The 21586-nt window shown below is 49.2% G+C and overlaps 1 protein-coding gene across 3 annotated transcripts in view; it reads right to left on the bottom strand.

The window, feature by feature from the left end:
• LOC114857563 (neural-cadherin-like) overlaps positions 1–21586 on the bottom strand; it is a 71418-nt gene that overhangs the window by 8796 nt on the left and 41036 nt on the right. For all 3 annotated transcript variants that reach the window (XM_029154145.3, XM_029154143.2, XM_055509605.1), the window contains exons 12-30: positions 21071–21238; positions 19945–20194; positions 19409–19536; positions 18963–19149; positions 17282–17425; positions 15638–15921; positions 13682–15290; positions 12731–12824; positions 11897–12081; positions 10714–10946; positions 10068–10345; positions 8121–8335; positions 7283–7404; positions 7060–7187; positions 5171–5294; positions 3528–3711; positions 3241–3407; positions 968–1232; positions 158–347 (exon numbers count right to left, since the gene is read on the bottom strand). In XM_029154145.3, the coding sequence (XP_029009978.1) occupies positions 158–347; positions 968–1232; positions 3241–3407; positions 3528–3711; positions 5171–5294; positions 7060–7187; positions 7283–7404; positions 8121–8335; positions 10068–10345; positions 10714–10946; positions 11897–12081; positions 12731–12824; positions 13682–15290; positions 15638–15921; positions 17282–17425; positions 18963–19149; positions 19409–19536; positions 19945–20194; positions 21071–21238 (4955 nt within the window). The remainder of the gene's footprint in view (positions 1–157; positions 348–967; positions 1233–3240; positions 3408–3527; positions 3712–5170; positions 5295–7059; positions 7188–7282; positions 7405–8120; positions 8336–10067; positions 10346–10713; positions 10947–11896; positions 12082–12730; positions 12825–13681; positions 15291–15637; positions 15922–17281; positions 17426–18962; positions 19150–19408; positions 19537–19944; positions 20195–21070; positions 21239–21586) is intronic.

Genomic DNA, 21586 nt, shown 5'->3' with positions numbered 1-21586 from the left:
AGTGCTGGTGTTGCTAATTTTACCATGTGCATAGCAGTGGGTGCGTGTTTCCTGACTCTGGATGAGCAGCATGTGTGTGAATGTATACACAATGTTCCTGCCAACTGTTGGGCCTCATTAACGCGCGGGGTTATTTATCTCGTTGTATCTGCAGCACCTGCACTCGTGTTGTCTCCAGAGGTCCACGCAGACGAGGGGGGGGGCGCAGTGATGCTTCCTGCAGGCGTCCGAGGAGCAGCCCGCGGAGACGCCCTGCGAGGTGACCACCTGGAGCTCCTCCGACGTCGGCTCCGGCTCCGGGTCCAGCGGGACGGGGCGGCCGTTGAACCTCACGTCTCGCAGGCAACCTGGTGCAAAGGAGGGGGGGGCAGAGGAAATAAAAGGCCGAGCTCACGGTGCAGAGATGCAGCAAGACACCAGCCCTCCGGCAACGTTCTTTAAGTGCACATTGGTGCCGCGGCGGGGGTTTCGACTCACGAACAGAGACGTTGGCCCTGACGCACCACACACACAACCGACTCGCTGACACACCTGACGACGGGTGAACACGCCAGCTCCCCTGCACCTCACACACAACACGCGTAAACAGCCCCAGGCTACGATGTCAGCACCAACTTCTGATTTCTAGCTTTTTTTTTTTGCGGGATATTTTCTGTGCTGACTCGTTTCTCGCTCTGTGGGAAGCACATCATTTAAACACAGATCAGCTTTAATGACACACTTCCTCTCATCTCAGCTAAGGGATCAAAACACCTTTGGGTCAGATGTGAAAGCATCAGTAACTGGTGGGAGAAAGCACTGAATCATTTACTGTATGTGTCCAGTTGTTTAAATGCTTTCTGACAAATCGTCTATTTGCAAATTGACCTGTTTTTCCTTTCCGACACAGTTAATTTATCCTTTCGGTCGTTTATCTTATCTTGTCCCTTCGCTCGCATCCCTTCAAAACGCACGAGCAGCCACCCACCGAGGAAGCTCCGGTTGTGTCCCGACGGGAAGGAGTTTCCGAGCATCACCGCCGCCGGGTCGATGATGAGCTCCACGCCCCTCCCGGGCGCGGCCGTGACCTCCCGCCGCCCGCCGCCCCCGTCCAGTCGCAGGGTGAACTCCCTGTCGTAACGATCCAGCTCCACCTCGTGCCAGTCTCCGTCATCCAGGCGCAGGTGCGGCAGCGTGACGTTGTGGTCCCCGTCGCCGAGGTTGTAGAAAACGGCCAGCAGCCCCTGAAGAACCTGAGAGACGCGGGCGGAGAAACGCTGAACCACGCAGGCGAAGCCTCTAAACACACAATTAACTTATTGGATGCGCAGAGAATCTCTCTCCAGCTGGAGATCTTTGCTCTGTAAATCAAGCGAGTCCTTGTTGTCAACACATGCACTAACAACATACTGTTTGCCTTAGTGTGGATTTCAAGCCTCCTGCATCAAACTGTTAAGAGGAGGCGACGCATATGCAACGCTCACGGACCTCGACTCCTGCCATATTGCGCTGCGGTGATGAGCGAGAACAGATCTCCAGCGTAACAGCGTTATGAGAAGTGGGCCGGATCCCAAGGCGAGGTAAAGGCAGCAAAGGGTGAGCCCGGCAGGATCGCTATAAAACCTACAGCAGCTACCGGGCACGCGATCCACGCGCTGATCCTGTCAGGAAGCGGGGAATTTCAGTGCTACAAATTAATTTGCCAATTTTGCAGCCGCGATGCTCGGCGACAGCACGCTGCCCCGCAGACGCGTGGAGTCGTCCCCGGAAGGAAGGTGTAGTGGGAACAACAATTATCTTTAGCAGTTAGGGATGAGCGAGCACAATGGACTGAACCAATGAGGGGCCCTCACAACGGCAGCTTGTACATGTCTAAACCTTAATTGGAAACGGTGGGGCAGCATAATTCACACTCAGCTCGGCGTGCGTTAACTATTGGTCCCTCAGCATGAGCATCACACACACACACACACACACACACACACACACACACACACACACACACACACACACACACACACACACACACACACACACACAGTAAAAGCTGACCATGCTTTCACCTTTACCTCCTCCTGCCCTGAAGTCCACAACAAAAATGAGCAGAGGACAAAAGACTCAATCAATACTGGGGAAAAACCTGATTATACAGACTACACAGTTTCATCTCCCGAGAGATGGATGCACTCGCCATCACGCACCAAATGTTTAAGTCAATTCATCAAGCACTTTTCACTCACGACTCAGTTTTAAGTTTAAAATAAGAAAGAGAAAAGCTGTTTTCGGAGTTTTACTGTTGTTGAGGATTAGTGGTTTTTGACAAACTGCTCCATGACATCAGCTCTGGAAGAAAATCCCTCACAGATCGCATTAGATAAATGTTTTCTTTACAGAGACACCGCACTCCTTGGAAAGCTGCACGCTGTTTATTCCCAGCCAGCCCCTGGTAACCTTTGTGTTATTTATTCAGCATGCGTTCCATCCCGTATCTACTCCAAAGAAAAAGGGGAGAGACGGGCCTTTAAATTGGGGCTTGTTGTGGGCAAACACAGCATGCTTGTGCTCAAGTGTTTCTAAGAGCTCGGAGACGACCGGGCCGAAAGCGCCTCAGTGTGCCGCCACGGACAGACATCAGATGCAGCCTTACACAGCTCACCCCTTCACCCGCGGAGAGAAGCCTCGCGAACGGCTACAGCCTTCTGCTTTGTCTGTCACTGTGGGGCTGCAACGGGGTGGGGGGGGGGGCACGCTGTTTCTCCTCCTGTGGTCTGAAGAGCCGGTTACACCACAGCCGAGACGAGCGTCCACGTCCGGGTGCCGCGGCTTCACATCCACTCCATCACAGGGGCTTCTGTACAGTGACAAAGGGGCCGAGTGGCGGAGGATTGCGCTCCACTCGACCGGAGGATCTGACCTTCAACGGGGAGCGCGCTGCCCTTGAGCTACCGCGCCGCCGCCACCGCCGCGTGCTCACTGGCCACGTCCAACTTCGCTCGAAACGGGATCCACCGATGGAAATAACCTTCGAGAAAGACTAATTTTAAAATAGCAGCCTCTCAGTAGCGACTGTGTTCCGACTTACTGAAAGACCTTGTCGAGAACATGCATGTGCCAATCACCGGCCCACTCAGTAACCACCCATATGTCTCCAACCCTGATATTACTCACTCTCGGCTTGACAGGCGTTCGCTGCAATCATTGTCTGCTCCGCTCTCGTCACGTTGAAGACTCACAAGACAACGAGGGAGCGGCGTGACTCACCTCCAGGCGCAGGTACTCGCTCTGCTCCTGGGAGAGGAGGGCGAGGAGCACGCCGGCGGCGGCCCGCGTCCGGACCCCGGCCTGGACCCTGGTCTGCCGCGCCGAGAGGGGCCACAGGGGCTGGAACTGAACATGGCTGCGTCCGTCGAAGGAGAACTCGGGGGCCACTTGTCAACGGAAAACAGAGAGACCCGTCGGCAATTAGCTTCTGTCAAAGCTAATTGTTAGGAATTTCCCACAGTACTTTCCCAAAACAAACCGGATTCAAACCACTTCCGCGTGCCTACCTTGGTCACACCGCGGCCCCGTAAACCCCGGCTCACACGGGCACCCGAAGGACCCCCGCTCGCCATCACAACGGCCCGCTCTGCCGCAGGAAGGAGCCTGCTCGGCGCCGGGGCACTGGTCGTCTGTGGCCGAGCAGCCCGGCGCCGTGTCCGAGGACTCAACGGGGGAGCCGAGGTCGTAGAGCTGAACGGAGGGAAGACGGAAAGTGGGATTCAAAGGAGGGGAGCGAAATAAAAGGCTTTCTGACACATACTGTAGAACTTTTCTAGCATTCCAGCTTCTCTCCTTGTGTGTTGTTTTGGTTAGTTTTCCTCCTCCTCCTACTCATGTTTCGTGTTTTCTGAGGTGATGGGCTGGAACCATCCACTGGGCAACTTTCTGATCTTCTGTGCCAGATGTTACCATGGACACAGCAACGTTAGCAACATCCAGCCCGTTATTAGCTACTAGCTATCAGCTGTGATATACACACGCCTGTTCCCAGGAAAGAAAACAGGAAATACAGTATCTGCCAGAGGACCTGAAATCCAACCCGGAGGTGCAGACACGGCGAGATGTGAAGGTCTGCGACCAGAACCGGACACGGATGAATGAACTAAGTCCTCATTCACTGTAACTGGGCAGCTTTCAAAGACTGAACAGCTAACAAGGGCCTGCTGCCTTGGGACGACTCTGACTCCATCAGTCTCAACAAAGTCAAGTGACCTGAATAACTGCCGACTGATCTGTTGGTTTCTCAGCTTAAAGGCTCCTGTGGTTAAGTCCCTTCACGATGTTGTATCTCACCTTGCTTACTATACATACAATGTTTAATTTGTACTTGAGTGGGAATTTTAATCATGTTTGTGGATGATAGACATATAAGTAAATAAATAAAGTTTCCATTTGATGCTCATGTTTACACTGACTCCAACAGGTATGATTTCTCAGGTTATTTCCCAGTTCATTGCTTGCAGATTTTGAAATCACACACACTCCTACACTACTGAGAACAAATGCTTTGGAGCAGTGCTTTTATGAGGTCTGTGTGTGAAACATATGCATGAGGACAAACATGCACAAAAATGCCCAGAGAGTGTCCATCGCGAGCAGCGGTTCATTATAATTCCACCTGAATCAGGTCAGTCCAGAAAGCTACAGTACAACTACAGTAGCTTGACTAATGTTTTATGAAGATGCCTTCACTGTGTTTTTTCCCCCTCGTAGATTCAGGGCATGTGTTCTGGTTAGAATCACCCGAATTAAACAAAAAAATATGTTTATGACAAATCTCTACAGGGCACCTTTAAGAACCACCCAGCAGGGGAAACTGTCTCTTGTTAAGCTGTATTTGTGTGCTGCGATTTCACTGCCTTTGCAATTTAAATCCGTCTTCCAGAGCGTCTTAAGAATTAAGAAGCAATAAAAGCGCATGGAAACAGCATGAACCCCATAATTAGACTAAACAAATAAGTACATGTGGAATCCAGATGCCAAAGTTGAGGTAATGAGAGAGAACTTGACCAGAAAGGAAGACAGTGGGAGTCACATTTACTGTAGGTGGAGGCATTTGGCACCTGATCCACATTGATGGCTACAGGTACATACTGTATATACTGTCTGGAGTCAGCTAACAGCCCTCATAGCTATTCTTGCCCCATACCTTGCTGTCCACAACCAGGTTCCTTATACATCCGGTGTAGTGTTTGTGCTGCAGCTGTGGGTATTCATATGATATGTTCTCGTTGACCCCTCCGAGCTGCAATACATGACTTCCATTCAGATACCTAGGAAAGAAGAGCGATCCTCAATGCACAAGTAAACAGAGAGCAATGTGAACACAGGGAGAAAAAAAAACAAGCCTGGTGAATGCACAGTATGTAAGTTCTCAAGGTCAACATTCAAAGCAGACCTCTCACACACATCACACAAACTGCAGAGGTTTAAATTTGTGACTTTATTCTACTCCTGCCGAGGCTGTCATCGCTTTTGCGGCGTCTTGACAACTAATATGAATGTATTTCTCTTTTCCAACCTATCTCGAAAGTAAATGCATGATGGGTAAATTACATCTGACTGAAATCACGCACACATACAGATTCAGCAGCAGCGCCTCTCGTCAGAACTGAAACTCTCCAGACAGCAGCTGATACATCACAGAGTGTGTTCAGTCACCGTTTCAGCCCATTAACCAGCATATTTCTATGGTCATCATCATTATTGTTTACTTTTTTGAATCTACTTCACCAATTTGCATTAGGAATTAAGACTTTCATTTAAATCACCTGAAAATTGAAACAGTAAAAGGTTCATGATAGTCAAAACTATAAATAATGCAACAGTCGAAGCGTTCCATACATGTCACGCTTCAGGTTGGGTGTTAAATTTACAGAACAAACAATGACCCGAGTGACAAACCGAGCCGTCGGTGGCATAAAACAAACTCAGCCGCGGCAAAGCCAAATCTGATTATGTACACACTCACAGTCAGAAAGATTAGTTGGCATTTTATATCTGGGATTTGATCAACAGTTTCCTCCCTCCAGAGAGAACAGCCTGCTACATAAAGAAATTGAACAGTGTGAGCCTAAAACAGCCTGAGTCACCATCTGATTTGATTTTGATAAATGATGCAGCTTGTACATAAACACAATTTTAGATGCTATTTACTCAAGAGGAACTGTAAGACTATGCACTTTTGTTTAATATGCTGTTTAATGCTGAGAGAGCTTTGAGGGAACATTGGTTCTTTTTAAGTATTACTTCGAAAAAAAATGGGACAGTAGTGCTAATGTTTCTAATGTTTTTGTGGATCTGATGTTGGTTATGCTAATTTTGCAGACCCACCTTCACTGGGAGCCGTTATTCAGGGTGTTGTGGCTGTGCGTGTGGTTATTACTGTATATCAAATTAGCATCATTAACAAAAAGAAACCAGCCCCTTGAACATTAGTTAATGCAAACGAACAATCACAATTAAAACTGACGTTACATAGTAAACTAAAGTAGTATTACATGTTTCTTTTCTTTCAGTGAAGCTATTGTTTGGTTTATTAAATATGTAACAACAACAATTGCCTGTTTGTTGACACACTGTTCATGGAGGCTTGTTCCCTGATTAGAATAAATAAGTACATCCACTGTGGCATCGCGCTGCGTGTCTGTGTGCAAGCACTGAATTCATTTTCACTTTTTAACACCTTGCGCGCCGCTGCTAGTGCCACCGCTAATGCTCTGTGGAGGATTGTTTACCCCTGTGGGAGCGTGAGACATTTACACGCTGTCCCTACAGGCCACGCTCGCTTTGAGTTTTCAAAACTGTGAACGCAGAGAAACCAAACAGATTAGTAGTTTGTAACCACACAAACAGCCCCGGAGGATCTCTAAACCCTAATTGTTGGCTACTTCCACCACAAATATGAACTTCTTTAAAAGCATATTGTTATTTATCGGGTGGTTTCGAACTGGAGGTCTCACCAGCCAAGTGGGCTCCGCTGGGATTCAGAGGTACCAGACGACTCTTGGGCTCGGTTCATTAAATGACTCCACTTACTTGTCTCGGTTGGGCGTGACCCCTTGGATTTCACAGGAGGAGCGGTCGTCTAGCAATGTCCATGAGTCGACGCCTTCCATCTCCATGACCATCGCACTGGAGCATCGATCCAGAGTAAGACGCACGGTCTTTAAATAGGGAAAGGTTGAACAGAGGTCATCGTTGCTGCATGTGCTGCTAAATACTGGCCCTGGAGCCACCATCACGAACCAGCTCCTCTTACTTTACTGTTGCTCCTCACATCGAGGCGATGCCACTGTCCGTCAGCCAACCTCTTCGTTAACTGGAGGACCAGTGTGCCCGAGCCGTGGTTGATTTTCAGACTGGGTGTCCCACCAATTAGCTCTGAGGAGAGAACAAACTGTTATTAGGCTCAAATGGAACGATCCCAACAGAAACCTGTGGTGCAACTTATATAGCTCTGTGGAATGGGAAAAAAAAGCGCTTCACTTGCTTGCACATAGAGAAAGCGCAGGCGAGGTGAAAAACAACAGTGATGAAATGCGCTGCAAAAGGAGATAAAGCTGGCAAGATGCAAATAACAGCTTTGAGAACACATGGGAAAAGACCCAGGGGACATATGAAAAAGTCTCACCTCAAAACAAACATACAGTGTGAACAAAAGACGCAACGTGACAACGCAACACAGTCGGTTAGTGGCTATGAATATGAATGACGCCAGACGTAAACAGGAACAAGAAACAAGTACATGTGATCAGTTGAAGGTTCACTTCACATCAAGTACCGGTTACAGGGAGAACTGGTGATTACCCAGGAACAGTCAAAGCCTGATTGTTGATGATGTGAGCCTCACTACACTACTGACACCTTTCTATCACCACCAGCACCCACTTACCCATTTCATTTTCCAAATGTTCCAACATCATGTCCTTTATGGAATTATCATAAATGTACAAGTATCAACATTAGTCCCCTGTACACTAGCGAACAAAATTCGCTTCATAGATCTGATTAGGTACCAGCCAGTAATTAAACCCCATTTTAGCGCAGTAATGGCCCAGACGCCCCTCGGTGCACATCTAATTACCCAGGCTCTTTACCTATGGCCATGTAGTCCTCTGTGTCCCCAGGCAGAAGAGTGGCCAGTGGGCCCACGTAGAGGAGCAGCCCGTCACTCTCCTCCGTCATGAACTCCAGCGAGAGATGGCTATCGAAGCAGGGCCTCGTGGGGGGAAACCAGGCATAGCCGTTGCCAAGGAAACTGAGTCCCGTCTGCTGACAGTCCGGCCCCTGGAACCGCGGGGGGCAGCGGCACCTGTAGCACAGCGGCGGGAGATAGTGGGGAAAATAAAGGCGTGACGCGGGAACGCAAACAGCCGGCGCCGCCGGATTTGACAAACGTCCACAGCGTTTTGACTTTTCTGCGGCAGTTCCGACACCGGCCCGCTGGATATTCGGCCGTACGTTAAATCAATTAGCCGCGAACACCACGTCGCTCGTGTCTATTCTTTTATCTGTCACAGCTGCCCGTGCTGGACCCTCTGGAGACCGTCCCCGCTCCACACATTAAATCTCCATTGTTCGACCATAATTAATTCTAGTTCTTTCGCTTTCCTTCGCCGCTGATTTCCTGGACTTTTTTCAATTAACCCCAACCGTCCCCCCTTCTCTTTCTTAAGGTATTACACACTCTAGTTGATATCTGTGCAACTGCCTCCGCTTGTACTTATCTACTGGGATTAGAGACTGAGTGTTTAGGATCGCCGCACATGTGGAGACTAAAAACTAAATGGGTTTCTATGCCTCTCTTTAGTGCGTTTGTGTTTGAGATGCTAATGCTAAACATTGTAGCGATCACGCAACAGTGCATTGTGCCTCCGATGCGAGCGGGGATGTTCGATCACTGGAAAAGACCGGTTGATCTCATACTGCCCCCCCCCCCCAACCCCCATCCACCGCAGGAACGTGAGACAAGCTGGCTCTGCTGATAATGTCAAAGCCATCTATTTCCACACGGCGTACGAGGAAAGGAATGTGCGCTGAGGCCGTGAGGGGCCGTTTCTCCCCCATTGCTGTTTATTCTGCAGAGAGGCAACACACACGTGGGGAATACTGATCCGCACGCGGCGAAAGTGCCGGCTTAGCCCCGGCGCAGCCGTCCGCATACATATGCACGTACGCCAGGCATCGCGCCTCGCTCTCTCACCGCGCCGGGGTGTGATTCACGAGAGCGATGCCAATCCACAGAAGTGCGGGGCATATTTTTCTCTCACTTCTGACTGACAACATCTGATTGGCCGCTGTCTGAGACTGGCTGTTGGGCTTCTTCAACACAGGACAGAGGAAAGAAATTGAATTCTTTATGGTTAGGCTGCATTCACACGGGGGCACGCGTACTGTACGGGCAGGCTTTCTTCCCACAGTCGCGAGTCTGCAGATCTAATGCTGGAGATAATTCAAGACATACGAGAGAAAAAGGACTGCGCTTGCATGTTCATGTTCCGTAAATGGCGAATGAGATTTTGTGAAGTTGCAAAGAGGGGGAGCAGAACTGTACTAATCCCTTTGCCCTATATTTATTTAATCTGGGCATTAGTGCGAGTATGAAAAACTGCATGCGGCTTCTTGGGCGACTCCTGCAGAGAGTATTTCATTCAGAGGTGAAGCTCTGGCTTCGGACTGCAGACGTTTATTAACATTTAGGGTTAATATTCAAAGTACCGGTGAATGACCTTGAAAGATTGGCCGTGTGGAATATTCCCCGTTAAGTTCTGCAAAGAGGACCAGAACTTTCAAATCTTTCGCACGAGGCTATAAATCTATAGACACATGCTGTTCTGTTTACAGACACGTGGGCATTGCTTTTGCCTCTGAAGCCTTTTGAAATCTGCTGCCACTCAATATTCAGCAGAAAACGCAGCAGAGCAGCTCCAGGAAGTTGCAGTAGGTCAAGTAGCAGGTGAAATACATTTTTAGGCATAATTACAACTTTTGGGCAAATTCCCGAGTCGTCTCTTCTACAATAAGTCAGTGAGACCCCCCCTCACCTGTATCCACCCTGGGTGTCCACGCACGTCCCCCCATTGAGGCAGGGGTTGCTGGCGTAGGAGGAGCAGGGCCGGTGGGTCACCTCCCTCGCAGCGCAGCCGCACACGGCCACGGACGTGGCCCGCACCGACACCAGGGACAGGACCCCCGCGTCCACCAGCGTGGGCTCGTCGCCGACGCTCAGCTGCGTGGAGCAGCCGCCGGACGGCCCGCAGTCGCGGCGCGCGCACTCGTCCACTTGCACCTGGCTCACGTTCACGCGCAGCAGCGACTGCAGCTGCGAGGAGACGGGGAGGAGGATGAGCCTACTGCGCGTGCCAGCGGCGTAACGAGGAGCATTTAGGAAGATAGCGAAAAAAGGATGGCGAGATCTAATACACACATGCATTATGTTTTATGACAGGCGATTTAAAACCATGTGCGAGCCAGACATCGTAGGAAGGAAATAAACAGGAGGTGGGACGCAGGCAACTAATAAATGGGGGAGACCAAGAGACATGACAGGGCCGGGCAGTAAACAGACTGAAAGTTGGTGTAAAAATAACAGGGCAGATAAAAAGGCCTGTTATCGCCCCCCCCCAAGCTCCCAAGTGCATTGTTTAATATATGAGCATTGATTTCTATCTATCAGACAGGTTCACATACCTTCTTTTTGTGTGCGGCGAGGACGGCGTGCAGCTTTTCCGGGCGCAGGTAGCCGTTGTCGGCGAGCACGTAGAAATGGACGTCCACGGCCCCCGCCTCTCGGTCCGCCACGCTGAAGACGTTGACGCGCTCCGGCCTGACGGACAGGGCCTCGGACAGGAAGTCCCAGAGCGCCTCCAGCCGACTCCTCCCGTCGACGGAGCGCGGGTCGATGAAATCCCTCGCGGTAACGCCTGGAGGAGACAAAGAGGACCCGTCAATGGCAGCGACGGAGCCGATCAAAGTCCGGCGGGCTCCTCGGTGCATTAGCGCGAGGGGTAACCTATCGATCCCGGTCCTTGCTGCATCTGCCACGAGGGGACGCGGCTAAGCGAGAGTGATTTATACGTAATATTATAATAGGTTTGAGGTTTTGAAGAACGGCCTTCTACATAAAACTTCAGCAACAGGCCAATCAATCACATTGGCGGCACCACCTTCCAATAACATCTGGGAGATGTAAGTATTCATCTTCAAGCCTCCCAAAATGATAATGACTTGCAGTCGGAGGCATCCATAATATGCGCTCGCCAAACGACTTCTTAAATGTCAAGGACTTTACCTGACACTTCCAAATTGACCTTTATGCCTCTGATTTGCTCGGAGAGAGACTGACAGAAAAAATGAACGCTCCGACGGAAACTTCAGAGTGTGGAGGAATAATAATAACACGAAAGGAAACTATTAGCACTGCGCGGCGTGAATAGCGGCTCTACAATGCTTAGAAATGTTAAATAATGCAAGTATAAAACTCTGTCCTGACAGCCCATTATTTCAGCATTAACTGGATTGACAACCTGATAATCATTCAATGAAAAGTACCAATTTATTCATGCCTGTGGCAGATGCTGTCTCTTTCAACATTAGCTTCAAAAGAGAGGATTTTAACAACAACAGCGGAAACAAAGAGCAAGCTTTCTAGATTGTGGAGGATGACTGGGACCGAGACAGGGAATCCTATTGAAAAACTATTTTACTCAATATTTTTTTACTAATAGTTCTGAGGGTCATGTAGAGACATTAATGGCAAAATGATTCACAGCAATAATCATCCACCTGCAGAGGCTGCAGGCATCCAAGTGATTCCAAATGAACAGTGCTTGTGTCATTAGAGGAGTCAGCGATTGTGCCGGCATTACGGTACCTGTCAGGCGCAATGAGGCAGATGACAAGACGGCCTTCTCCTCCAGCTCCCTGACATGAACCCTGACGCCTGACATCACATCGGGCCACACCCCGTCAGACACCAGCACCCTGAGCCAGTAGCTGCCTGCCGGTGTGTTCTGTTGGATAGTCAGCACTCCTGAGCTCTCATTCAGGCTGAAGTATCTAAAAGAAAAAAAGAAGAAGCAGAGAAGATGTGAGTCAGGAGGAGACTGCGTAGCAGGAAGATGAGAGAAAGGGAAAAAAAGAAGACAAGTATCCTTTTGTTTCCGAGCTCTTGTTCAAAGGAGAAACACCTGACAGATGGCAGCTCAGACAAGAACAGAGGCGGTCAGCGGTACCTGGTTCTCCTCCAGCGGCAAATGCAAATTTACTTTACAAAATACAAAAAAAAAACTAAAAACTGCCACAAAGAACAAAAAGTCGGGAAAAAATCACTCTTTGGCTCACAAAGAGCTCATAAAGGCTTGTGGTGGTTGTCATGGTAACTGTCACAATTTGTTTTATGGATAATAAAAAAAATGTGCATTTCATATGTCTAATCTGATTTTGATGGTGTGAATAATGAATAGCTGCACAAGGTCCTCGCTGGAGTCAGACGTGCTCACACAGGGTGTTTCATTATGACCACGTCACACAGGCGGAAGGTGGATGGAGACTCTTTGAATCTCACTGCATTTTCCAGAACAGACGAATACGGTAACTGTTGATGCCTGTGATTAAAGTCTCTTACTGTACTTTGGCTGCAGATTCGTAAACCAGGGTGCCCCCCCCGAAATAACGTCTTTAAACAAATCTAGCCGTGAGCTCTTACTTGGCTGCGCTCGTCTCCAGCGTGTAGGTCTTGTTGTCCCAGTCATCAGGATCTGGGGCGTACACCTTCCCAAGTGCTGCATTCCCCATCCTTCCTGTTCAAAGTAAACACACACACACACACACACACACACACACACACACACACACACACACACACACACACACACACACACACACACACACACACACACACACACACACACACACACACACACACACACACACACACACACACACACACACACACACACACGTTGATTCCGTCTGGACTGAATCTGCTGATGCCAACACTTATCTTTTTGTCCCCCTCTTCCCCTTATCTTGCATTCTTGTGTTCTGTTCTACTTATTATGCTCATAACTGTGGAGCCCCACCGCTGGAATGAATAGGCTCTCTGTGCTCCACTTCAGACAGCATGGAGCTCAAGGAAGCAGGGCTATCTCGGTATGGATTATGTTATTATCGACCTGCAGTGCCAGAGTACTGCAGCTGGGTAAACAATGGCAGCCTGAATGAGTCACAGCACTCCTGTTTTCTACAATTACCAAAAGTGCCATGTAACCGCATGTGCAATCAAAACAATAACGAACCAGCACACCTAACGAACTTACCTGGGGGGCGAAGTGAATGAAACAGGGCGGAAAAAGGATTCATGATCCTTATCATAATTTGATGTTCAGATGAGCTTTAGGCGTATGGCTGGCAAAGGAAGAATGTGCTGAGGGGTTGTTAAACGACTCAACAATGACATTACCATAACAAAACACGGGTGAATGTAGGAGGAATTATGAATTCCAGACTACACCGAGTAGGTAAGGGATTGAAAAGTTTTCCCTTAAGCCGTAGACTCCCCTCTTCCCTCTTCACTCAAGCTCTGCCTGCAGTGAAAACCTCTGTTGTGACAACAGGGGGGCAAAGAGAATGAAATGAGGGGAAGCGAGCATCTCACCCCTTTGGCTGTGCACATAGACGTCTTTCTCCCCGGCCTGATGGGCGTTATCGTTCTGGTCCCCGATGGTGATGGTGAGGGTGCCGGTGGCCGTCATCGGCGGCTCGCCGCCGTCGCTCATGATCACCGGCAGGTGGAGCACGCTCTGCCTCTCCCTGTCGAACCGCCGCAGGGCGGTGAGCGTGGCGGAGCCGTTGCCGTGGTCCTGCAGGTGGAAGCTGGCGGAGAAGAGCGAGGGCAGGGAGAGGAGGAAGGGGGGCCCGTGCTCGGGGGAGTCTCTGTCCACAACGCGGAGCAGAGTGGAGGTCCTGTTGAGCCAGACCACTTGAGGCGCCGGGCTGTTTTCCCACAGGATCGGGGTGTACGCCGCCTCCAGCTCCGGGCCGTTGTCGTTCACATCTAGCAGCTGCAAGTGGACCGTGACGCTGCCAGTCAGCGCCGGGGCGCCCCGGTCAGTTGCCATGACAACCAGCTCATAACCCGCAACCGTCTCCCTATCCAGCGTCCTGGCAACTGTGACCACGCCAGCTTGGCTGACTGTGAAATGTCCATATGGGTCAGACTGAGGGAGGATGCTGTACGAAACCTCCCCGTTCTGGCCCGAGTCCGAGTCAGTGGCCACAACCTGAGTGACGCTGGTACTTACAGTTACATCCTCAGGCACAGGGGAGAGCGTGTAGGAGCTCTGCGCAAAGGCGGGGGCGTTATCGTTCTCGTCGTCCACTAAAATCACACAGTGGATGAGGCTGGAGAAGTCCGAGTCCTCCACTTTGATGGTGAGGTTAAACCTTTGCTCCCCTGGCTTCTCATAGTCCAGCTTCTCCTTGAGTTTCAGAGTGCCCGTCTGCTCCAGCCGGCGGCTGACCACGTAGAACTGCTGCTCCGGGTCTCCGGCCACCACGCTGAAGGTCAGCTGCCCGTACGTGCCGGTGTCGGGGTCCACGGCGCTCAGTTCCAGAACGGCGGCGTCTACGTTAGCGTTCTCCGGCACACGGGCCCCACACCGGCTCGTCTTAAACTTCGGAATGTGGTCGTTGATGTCTGTTACTAGTACGGTGACAGTAGCGGTACCCGTCATACCTCCCCCGTCCCGGGCCTCCACTATCAGCCGATGGCTGTCGGCCACCTCCCGATCCAGACCCTCTGCGGCCACAGATATGGTGCCCGTGCTGGAATCAATAGTAAAAAGGTCTGCTTTGTTTACAGTGGGTGCATTCTCAGTAATTCGGTAGGTAAGGATTGCATTCTGACCTACAGCTGCGTCGTCAAGGTCTACTGCTGTCATTTCCACAACAAACGTTCCGGGAGGGGAGTTCTCTGCCACGCTACTATGGCAATTATCAGGCGCGCACGCGAAGGTGGGGGCATTGTCATTGATGTCCCACACATTGATAATAACATCCGTGAAGCCGGTTAGTCCTTCGCCTTCTTCGTCTGTTGCCATAACAACAAAGCGCCACACGGCACGCTCCTCCCGGTCCATGGTGCGCTGGGCATACATCTCTCCTGTGATGTCATTGATCATGAAATGTGACTCCGCACCTTGACCGTGGATGGAATAACGGATGGCGCCCTGGTCCGCGTCTTTGTCCGGGTCAGTGGCAGTCACCTGTAGAAGAAGAAGAAGATGAACAGTCAGGCACTTAGCCAAAGCCACATTATTGCCTTCTCTCGTGTCTTTTTACTCAGCAAATCACATTCTTTGCTTTGGAATTCCTTTAGACAGCTCATTTAAGTGCTTGAATTTCTTCCTGACCGGCTAAATTAAAGCAGTGAGCTCTGATCAGGCTTGTTTCTTGCACCGGGTGAGAGTGGGTCTGACAGCCTTCCTGCTGAATTTCCCCACGCAAGATCCACAGGAAAGATGATTCCATAATTTTTCAAATTGTAAAGTGTAAACTGAAAGGAAATGAAAGGAAAAAGTGCTAGATAGACGAAGCGTCTCAAGCCTCCCACCTGTAGCACGAACACGGGCGACCCGTCCAGCTCCTCTGTGACAGAGCCATAGTATTCGTTCATGGAGAACACGGGCGCCTCGTCGTTCTTGTTGACCACCGTGACCACCACAGCGGCGTAGTCCTCCCACTTCCCGTCGGATGCGAGGACGAGTAACTTGTATCTCTTCTGCTGCTCATAGTCCAGCGGTTGTGCAATAAAGATGGTGCCCACTTCTGGCTCTATGTCAAAGACGCCGCCCTTGTTGCCAGATGTTATCTGGTAGCGCAGCTTGGCGTTGGCCCCTGTTACAAAACCAACACAGAGACACTGGTGAGATGTGAAGGTGAACCACAGGTGGATTGGATGAACTTGACCATCTAGAGGAAGTAAAGGTTGTAACAAGATTTCAGTAGGTGAACCTGTGGAAGATTTCTGGCAGAAAAGAAAGACATACAAACAAAGGTAACATCTCATTTCCTTCAAGACCGGACCATTAGTAGATTTTCATGTATCCCCCTCTCTTGCTTTGATGACTTAATTAAACGGAAACTTTGCACCTCGTTTCCTCGGCTTTAATCAGATACAAATTAAAAAAAAGCCAAGCAAGAAAAGTAAAATGGGGCTTGAGAGTGAAAACGGTGTAATGCACATTGATAGTTTCCTCAAGGGGATGCTTTTGCGGTCTAGGCGGGGGTGGGGGATGTAGTTGAGTAAAAAAAGAAGTCAATATCGGAACGCATCTGCTTTGTCTCCATGGAGACCGTCCAATCCAGCGGTTTAACACTGGAATAGATAAGATAATCTCCCGGAATGTTCGGCCTTTGCTTTCAATCATCCTGTTGGGTTAAAGTAGCTACAATCCCATTTAAATACACTAATCTGCACTATTAACACAAGCCTTGCCAACAAAGTGCTCCCTGCCTCCCACTGAGATCTGGTAGGCTTACATCAGACAAGCCCAGGATGGAGTTATTAAACAAGACAGATTGAGCGTGGCCTCTCAGGCATGAGTGCAACCGTGTTGCATCCTCAACGTGGGGGGCTGTTCTTCGTCTGGAGCTATTCATCATTAGTTCTGCAGCTGGGCCTAAGCCGCCCCCTCCCCCTCCCCACTCACCGTAAATACTTGATTAACGGACCCAAACATGCCTGATAAAGGGGATCTTAAACTACTGCAGTACAGAGGATGAGCAACTGCTTTATTGCTTAAATCCCGCCCACCTACTGTGTAGGAGCGTGTCGTTCTTTTTGGAACATATGCGCCGCGGTGCATCGCTAAGTACTCAAATGGCTACTGCTAAATCTAGCCGACTGCCTGATTTCAGCAGAGCTGTTCAACCTAGATTGGGGAGAGAGAGTGCCCACGGGGTCACTTTATGCATACTGATACAAATGCAGGCCATCCTGCAGAAAAGTGTCTACTTGGCACGAAACTCAGCGACTCGTAGACTGCCATGATATCTCTGTTATTTTAAGAGCGTCTGGTGCAGGATGCAAACAGCATCTCCTATGTTTGCTGGAAAGTTTCAAAGTAGTTCACGAGAACTTTATATTGGCTCCGCTTGAGTACCTTCTTTGACCTTTATTTCTAGGAAGTGGCATCAGTAGAATCTCTCAGGGCCCCCCCTCCCCTCCCCCAGTGTACCGCCTCATCAGGCGTACCTTCATCCTCGTCATTAGCGCTAACGGTGACAACAGCCTGGCCCACATCTGCATTCTCGTCGACGCCGACTTCATAGAGGCGCTGAGCGAACACGGGCTTGTTGTCGTTGACGTCGCTGATGAAAACCCTCACATAGGCCGTGTCTGCGTGAATGACAGGGTGGCAGACGCGCACACACGCACACACACACGCACACACACACACACACACACACACACACACACACACACACACACACACACACACACACACACACACACACACACACACACACACACACACACACAGTTAGCTGCGTTTGTCTCCATCCATCTGTTTATTGATTCTACAATTCATTGTCATTGTTTAGTGGGGAAGAGGCACTTAACCCGACGCAATGCGCCTCATTGACATGGAAATCAGACAAAACATTTCTCACAAAAGATGCGCTGTAAATTACATAAATTATTCATTTTGTCAGGAGTTTATTGGTTTAACAGTGGTAACAGAATCTACAGACAGAATTACAGCAATGGGGCTAAACCTCTTCAACAGGGTGCTGTTTTTTGAGACTAGATTAAGAACCTTTCCATTGGGAAGGTTAAATATTTATAAGATGACAAGTGTTTATGTCTTATCTGCCCCCCCTCATTATGCTGTTTATTCCTTTAGTTAGAAAGAGTAAATTATCTGCTCAAAGAGCGCACGGGTGACATGTTAATATCGAGCTGCAGCCGCTCGTGGAAGGTGGCCCTATTTCCACGGCTTGTTTTTACATTTTATTCTTCCCCCCGGCGTTTCCCCAAGGGAGACGCAGAGACAGGTAATGTTTGCAGAGGAGACGCCGGCGCTTCTGGATGCGGGAGATACGTTGCGCAAGACACGGCAGAGGCTCATTGCAAATGCTAAGCAGCCCCGGCGAACCAGGAGAGGAGGCTTTGCTGCTCCAAAACGTCACCCTATATCTCCAATGCTCCCATTACGAACGCTGGCGAAAGACCTATTTCGCTACAGGGACGTCTTACGCCCTCAATCTAGATACAAAGCGAGGTTTGGGGGACTGCCAGAATGTCACGAAGAGAGCACGGTAAACAGGCAGAGTCCGTGCTGGTTAAATAATGAACAGCACAAATTAAAAACGGAGGAAAATTAAAAAAAAAAAAAAAAAAAAAGGTTGCAAGACGAAAAAGAGGGCCAAGAAATCTCTGAGCTGTTTTCACATGGATGAGAGAGTGAGGCTGTCTGGTCATGGCGGTGGAATGAATCAAATTAAGATTCACTTTACAAAGTCACTCCCTAGGTGTAAACGAATGCGATGTAATGCTGCTGCAGCCTGTTTAAAACACAGCGCACAAAGGAAGCACAGCTCGTACTTGAGTTTTCACTATTACCCTGTAGGCTCTCGCCGACCGAGCAGCGCTGTGTTTTTATGAACAGGACGCGGCAGCAGAGGTCACTTCAAAGTTGAGTCAGCTAACTTATATAGTCCATTAAAAAAGAGCTCAAATGAAATATAACTCCCACCGTCTGTATCAGGGAAACACTAAATCTGAAGCCCCCGACTCAGATAAGCGAGCGGTAATGAGTCTAACCCGAGGTTACGATACTGTTAATGAAACGAAGCAGCATTTAAATTCACCAGCAGTATCACAGCACACGAGCGAGCCTTGTGTCAACATGAGAGCCCTCATCATTTCTCACCTGAGTTGGGCTGCTTGTTCTTGCCGGGTCGAGCCGACTCCTGGCCGTCCTCCGACTGAACCTCCAACAAGTAGGAGCTGCGGGCCTCGCGGTCGAACACGGCTTCTGTGTAGATGTTGCCGTGTTCTGGGTCAACGCGGAACAGATGGTGATCGCCGCTGCTGTCACTTAGCAGGGAGTAAGTGATCTGCGGCGCACAGGGAATTTAAAAGTGAAGTTACCGTTTTAAGCAATAACCTGCAGAAAATAGGGAGAAGGAAGGGTTTGAAGCCGTGAAAATGTCAAGAGCTCTCTATTATACTCCCAAATTCTGTCATCTTATTACGAGCAGGATCGATGTGCTATCCCATGTGTAGTGTCACAGTCAATCATGCGGACGCGGTGGCGTATGTTTCCTTTAGCGCGAGGCGGGTGGTTTAACAAGAACGAAGCCCGTCGGCACACACCTCCCCGTTCAGACCCAGGTCCTTGTCGTGCGCCGAGACCTGGAGGACGAGCGTCCCCGTCTGCGCGCCCTCCGTCACCGAGGCCTCGTAGATGGAGGAGGTGAAGAACGGCACGTTGTCGTTGACGTCTTAGGAGCAAAGGCAGAAGTAGAAACAAGGTGGGCATGCGCTCGTTTCCAGTAATTAGATACAGTAATACATTCTTTCAGATCAAAGCTGTCACACTCATTACACATTTAGAAGTTTCGATTTTCTGTCTCACTCCAATTTTCCGATTATTGGACTTTTCCGCCTACACGTTAAACTTAACGACCAAAAAGACTGCAGTTATATAACGATTACATAACGAATAAACCAATGTATTAAAAACAACATACTAATAATACATGTAATTATCACTCAGCAGAATGGTGAAGCTGATCATTATTAAAGACACAATTGGTTCTGATAAAAAACTTAAACAATATCATAACATCAGATTACATCATGTTGATTTCACAGCCATAAACAGATAATGGAGGCAGAAGAAATGATACCTGTGACATTGACATAAACAGTGGTGAAAGCTGCGAGAGGAACCGGGGCCACGTTCTGCGCTCGGACCCGCAGAGAGAAATACGGCGTGGTCTCGTAGTCCAGCGGCTCCGACACCAGGATGGAGGCAGAGCCGTCCTCACGGTTCGGAGACAGATAGAAGCGCACCGGCATGTTGGTTTCAGGAACCATCCCGTCCTCCAGGTTGTACGTCACCCTCGGGTCGCCCAGATGCGAAGTCGCTTTGATCGTCTGAACGGAGCGAGAACAGATCAGCGACGACAGATGCAAGGAATTAGAAATCAGCGCAATTACAGAGAAGACTGGGGCTGAGGGAGGCTGTTAGCCTGACTCCATTTAAAGAGGAGAAAAAAAAATCAATTTGACCGTCAACCAAGTAGAACATAACATGCTAATCTGTTCCCATTGCTTCCTGCTTCTCCTGTGAGCCAGAGCTGCAGAGCAAAGTGCTTAGCTTAGCATAACCACTGGAAATGGGGAGACTCTACAGCTGCTGCTGGGCTTCTTTTTACACTGTAGACACGGTGATTCTCCAGCCTTTTCCTCTTTATGCTAATCTAACAGCAGCAATTAATGTCTAGACTCATTCAAACCTAGAGCTATGCTTTTCAGCGAGAAGACAGCAGCCTGAACGGCACACAGATTATGTTAAATCATAATTATTAGTGATCACTGATGAAACTAAAGACTGCTATAGGAGAAGAGTCCGACTTGTTGTCTGGGCCCTGACGCAACCCTCTTATTTCAAAGTCAGTCCCACTGTGAAGACCTTGGGAAATTTGTTGCGCTCTTCAAATTGACAGCTGTATCATTTTCATATCAAAGGAACAATTTGAATGGCTTTAATTAGCCCAGCACACCAAATCCAACGTCAGTCGTCTTCTACAGTATCGAACTTAAGCACATCCACTGTTTTCCCGCGCGCTGACGTGCTTCTGAAGGTGGATTTCCAGCACAAAGGAACAAAAGTGTCTGAATAACATTCAGATGGCGCGCTAATCCAGGGAGCCCGGCAAACAAACATTTAAGCTGATTTCTCCAGTACTGAGAAAAGCTACGGTGGAGAATGTAAATAATACCCGCTTTGAGAGGAACCCGGACACGTACCGCTATCGGAGTGTCTCTGGCGGTGTTCTCAGGGATGACAACGCTGTAGCTCTCCTTATCCCACTGCGGAGGCTGGTTCTTCACGTTGGTGATGGTGACAGACAGCTCCACGGAGGTGCTTCGGTTTCCCCCATCAGTGGCTATGATGTCCCGCGTGATATAGGTTCTCTGGTCAACATCAACAAGTATTTTTATTATCAGTGTGCCCTTGTTGTTGGAAGCCATGAAGATCAGCCTTCCCATGAATATAAATATTTCTTTCAAATAATCCTTTAACAGATGTTTTATGAATGAGGTTTTTATGAATATATAAGGGAATATGCTGATTTCTGCTTTTCAAAAGTAAGAATTTGCTGTTTTCTTTGTGTGAAGTTCAGATGAATGTACAGTTTTACAAATGAGACGCATAGTGAGTCAAAACAGCTCAACTGAAGCCGACATGCCAGTAACCTGGAATGGAAACAGTACAATAAAGTACTGTGGCCTTCTTGATAAAACACAAAGTAAATCATTGTA

Source organism: Betta splendens, chromosome 6 (genome assembly GCF_900634795.4).
Source record: "Betta splendens chromosome 6, fBetSpl5.4, whole genome shotgun sequence".
Taxonomy (NCBI): domain Eukaryota; kingdom Metazoa; phylum Chordata; class Actinopteri; order Anabantiformes; family Osphronemidae; genus Betta; species Betta splendens.
The sequence above is the reverse complement of the archived record's forward strand: the minus strand, read 5'-3'. Positions and strand labels throughout refer to the sequence as shown.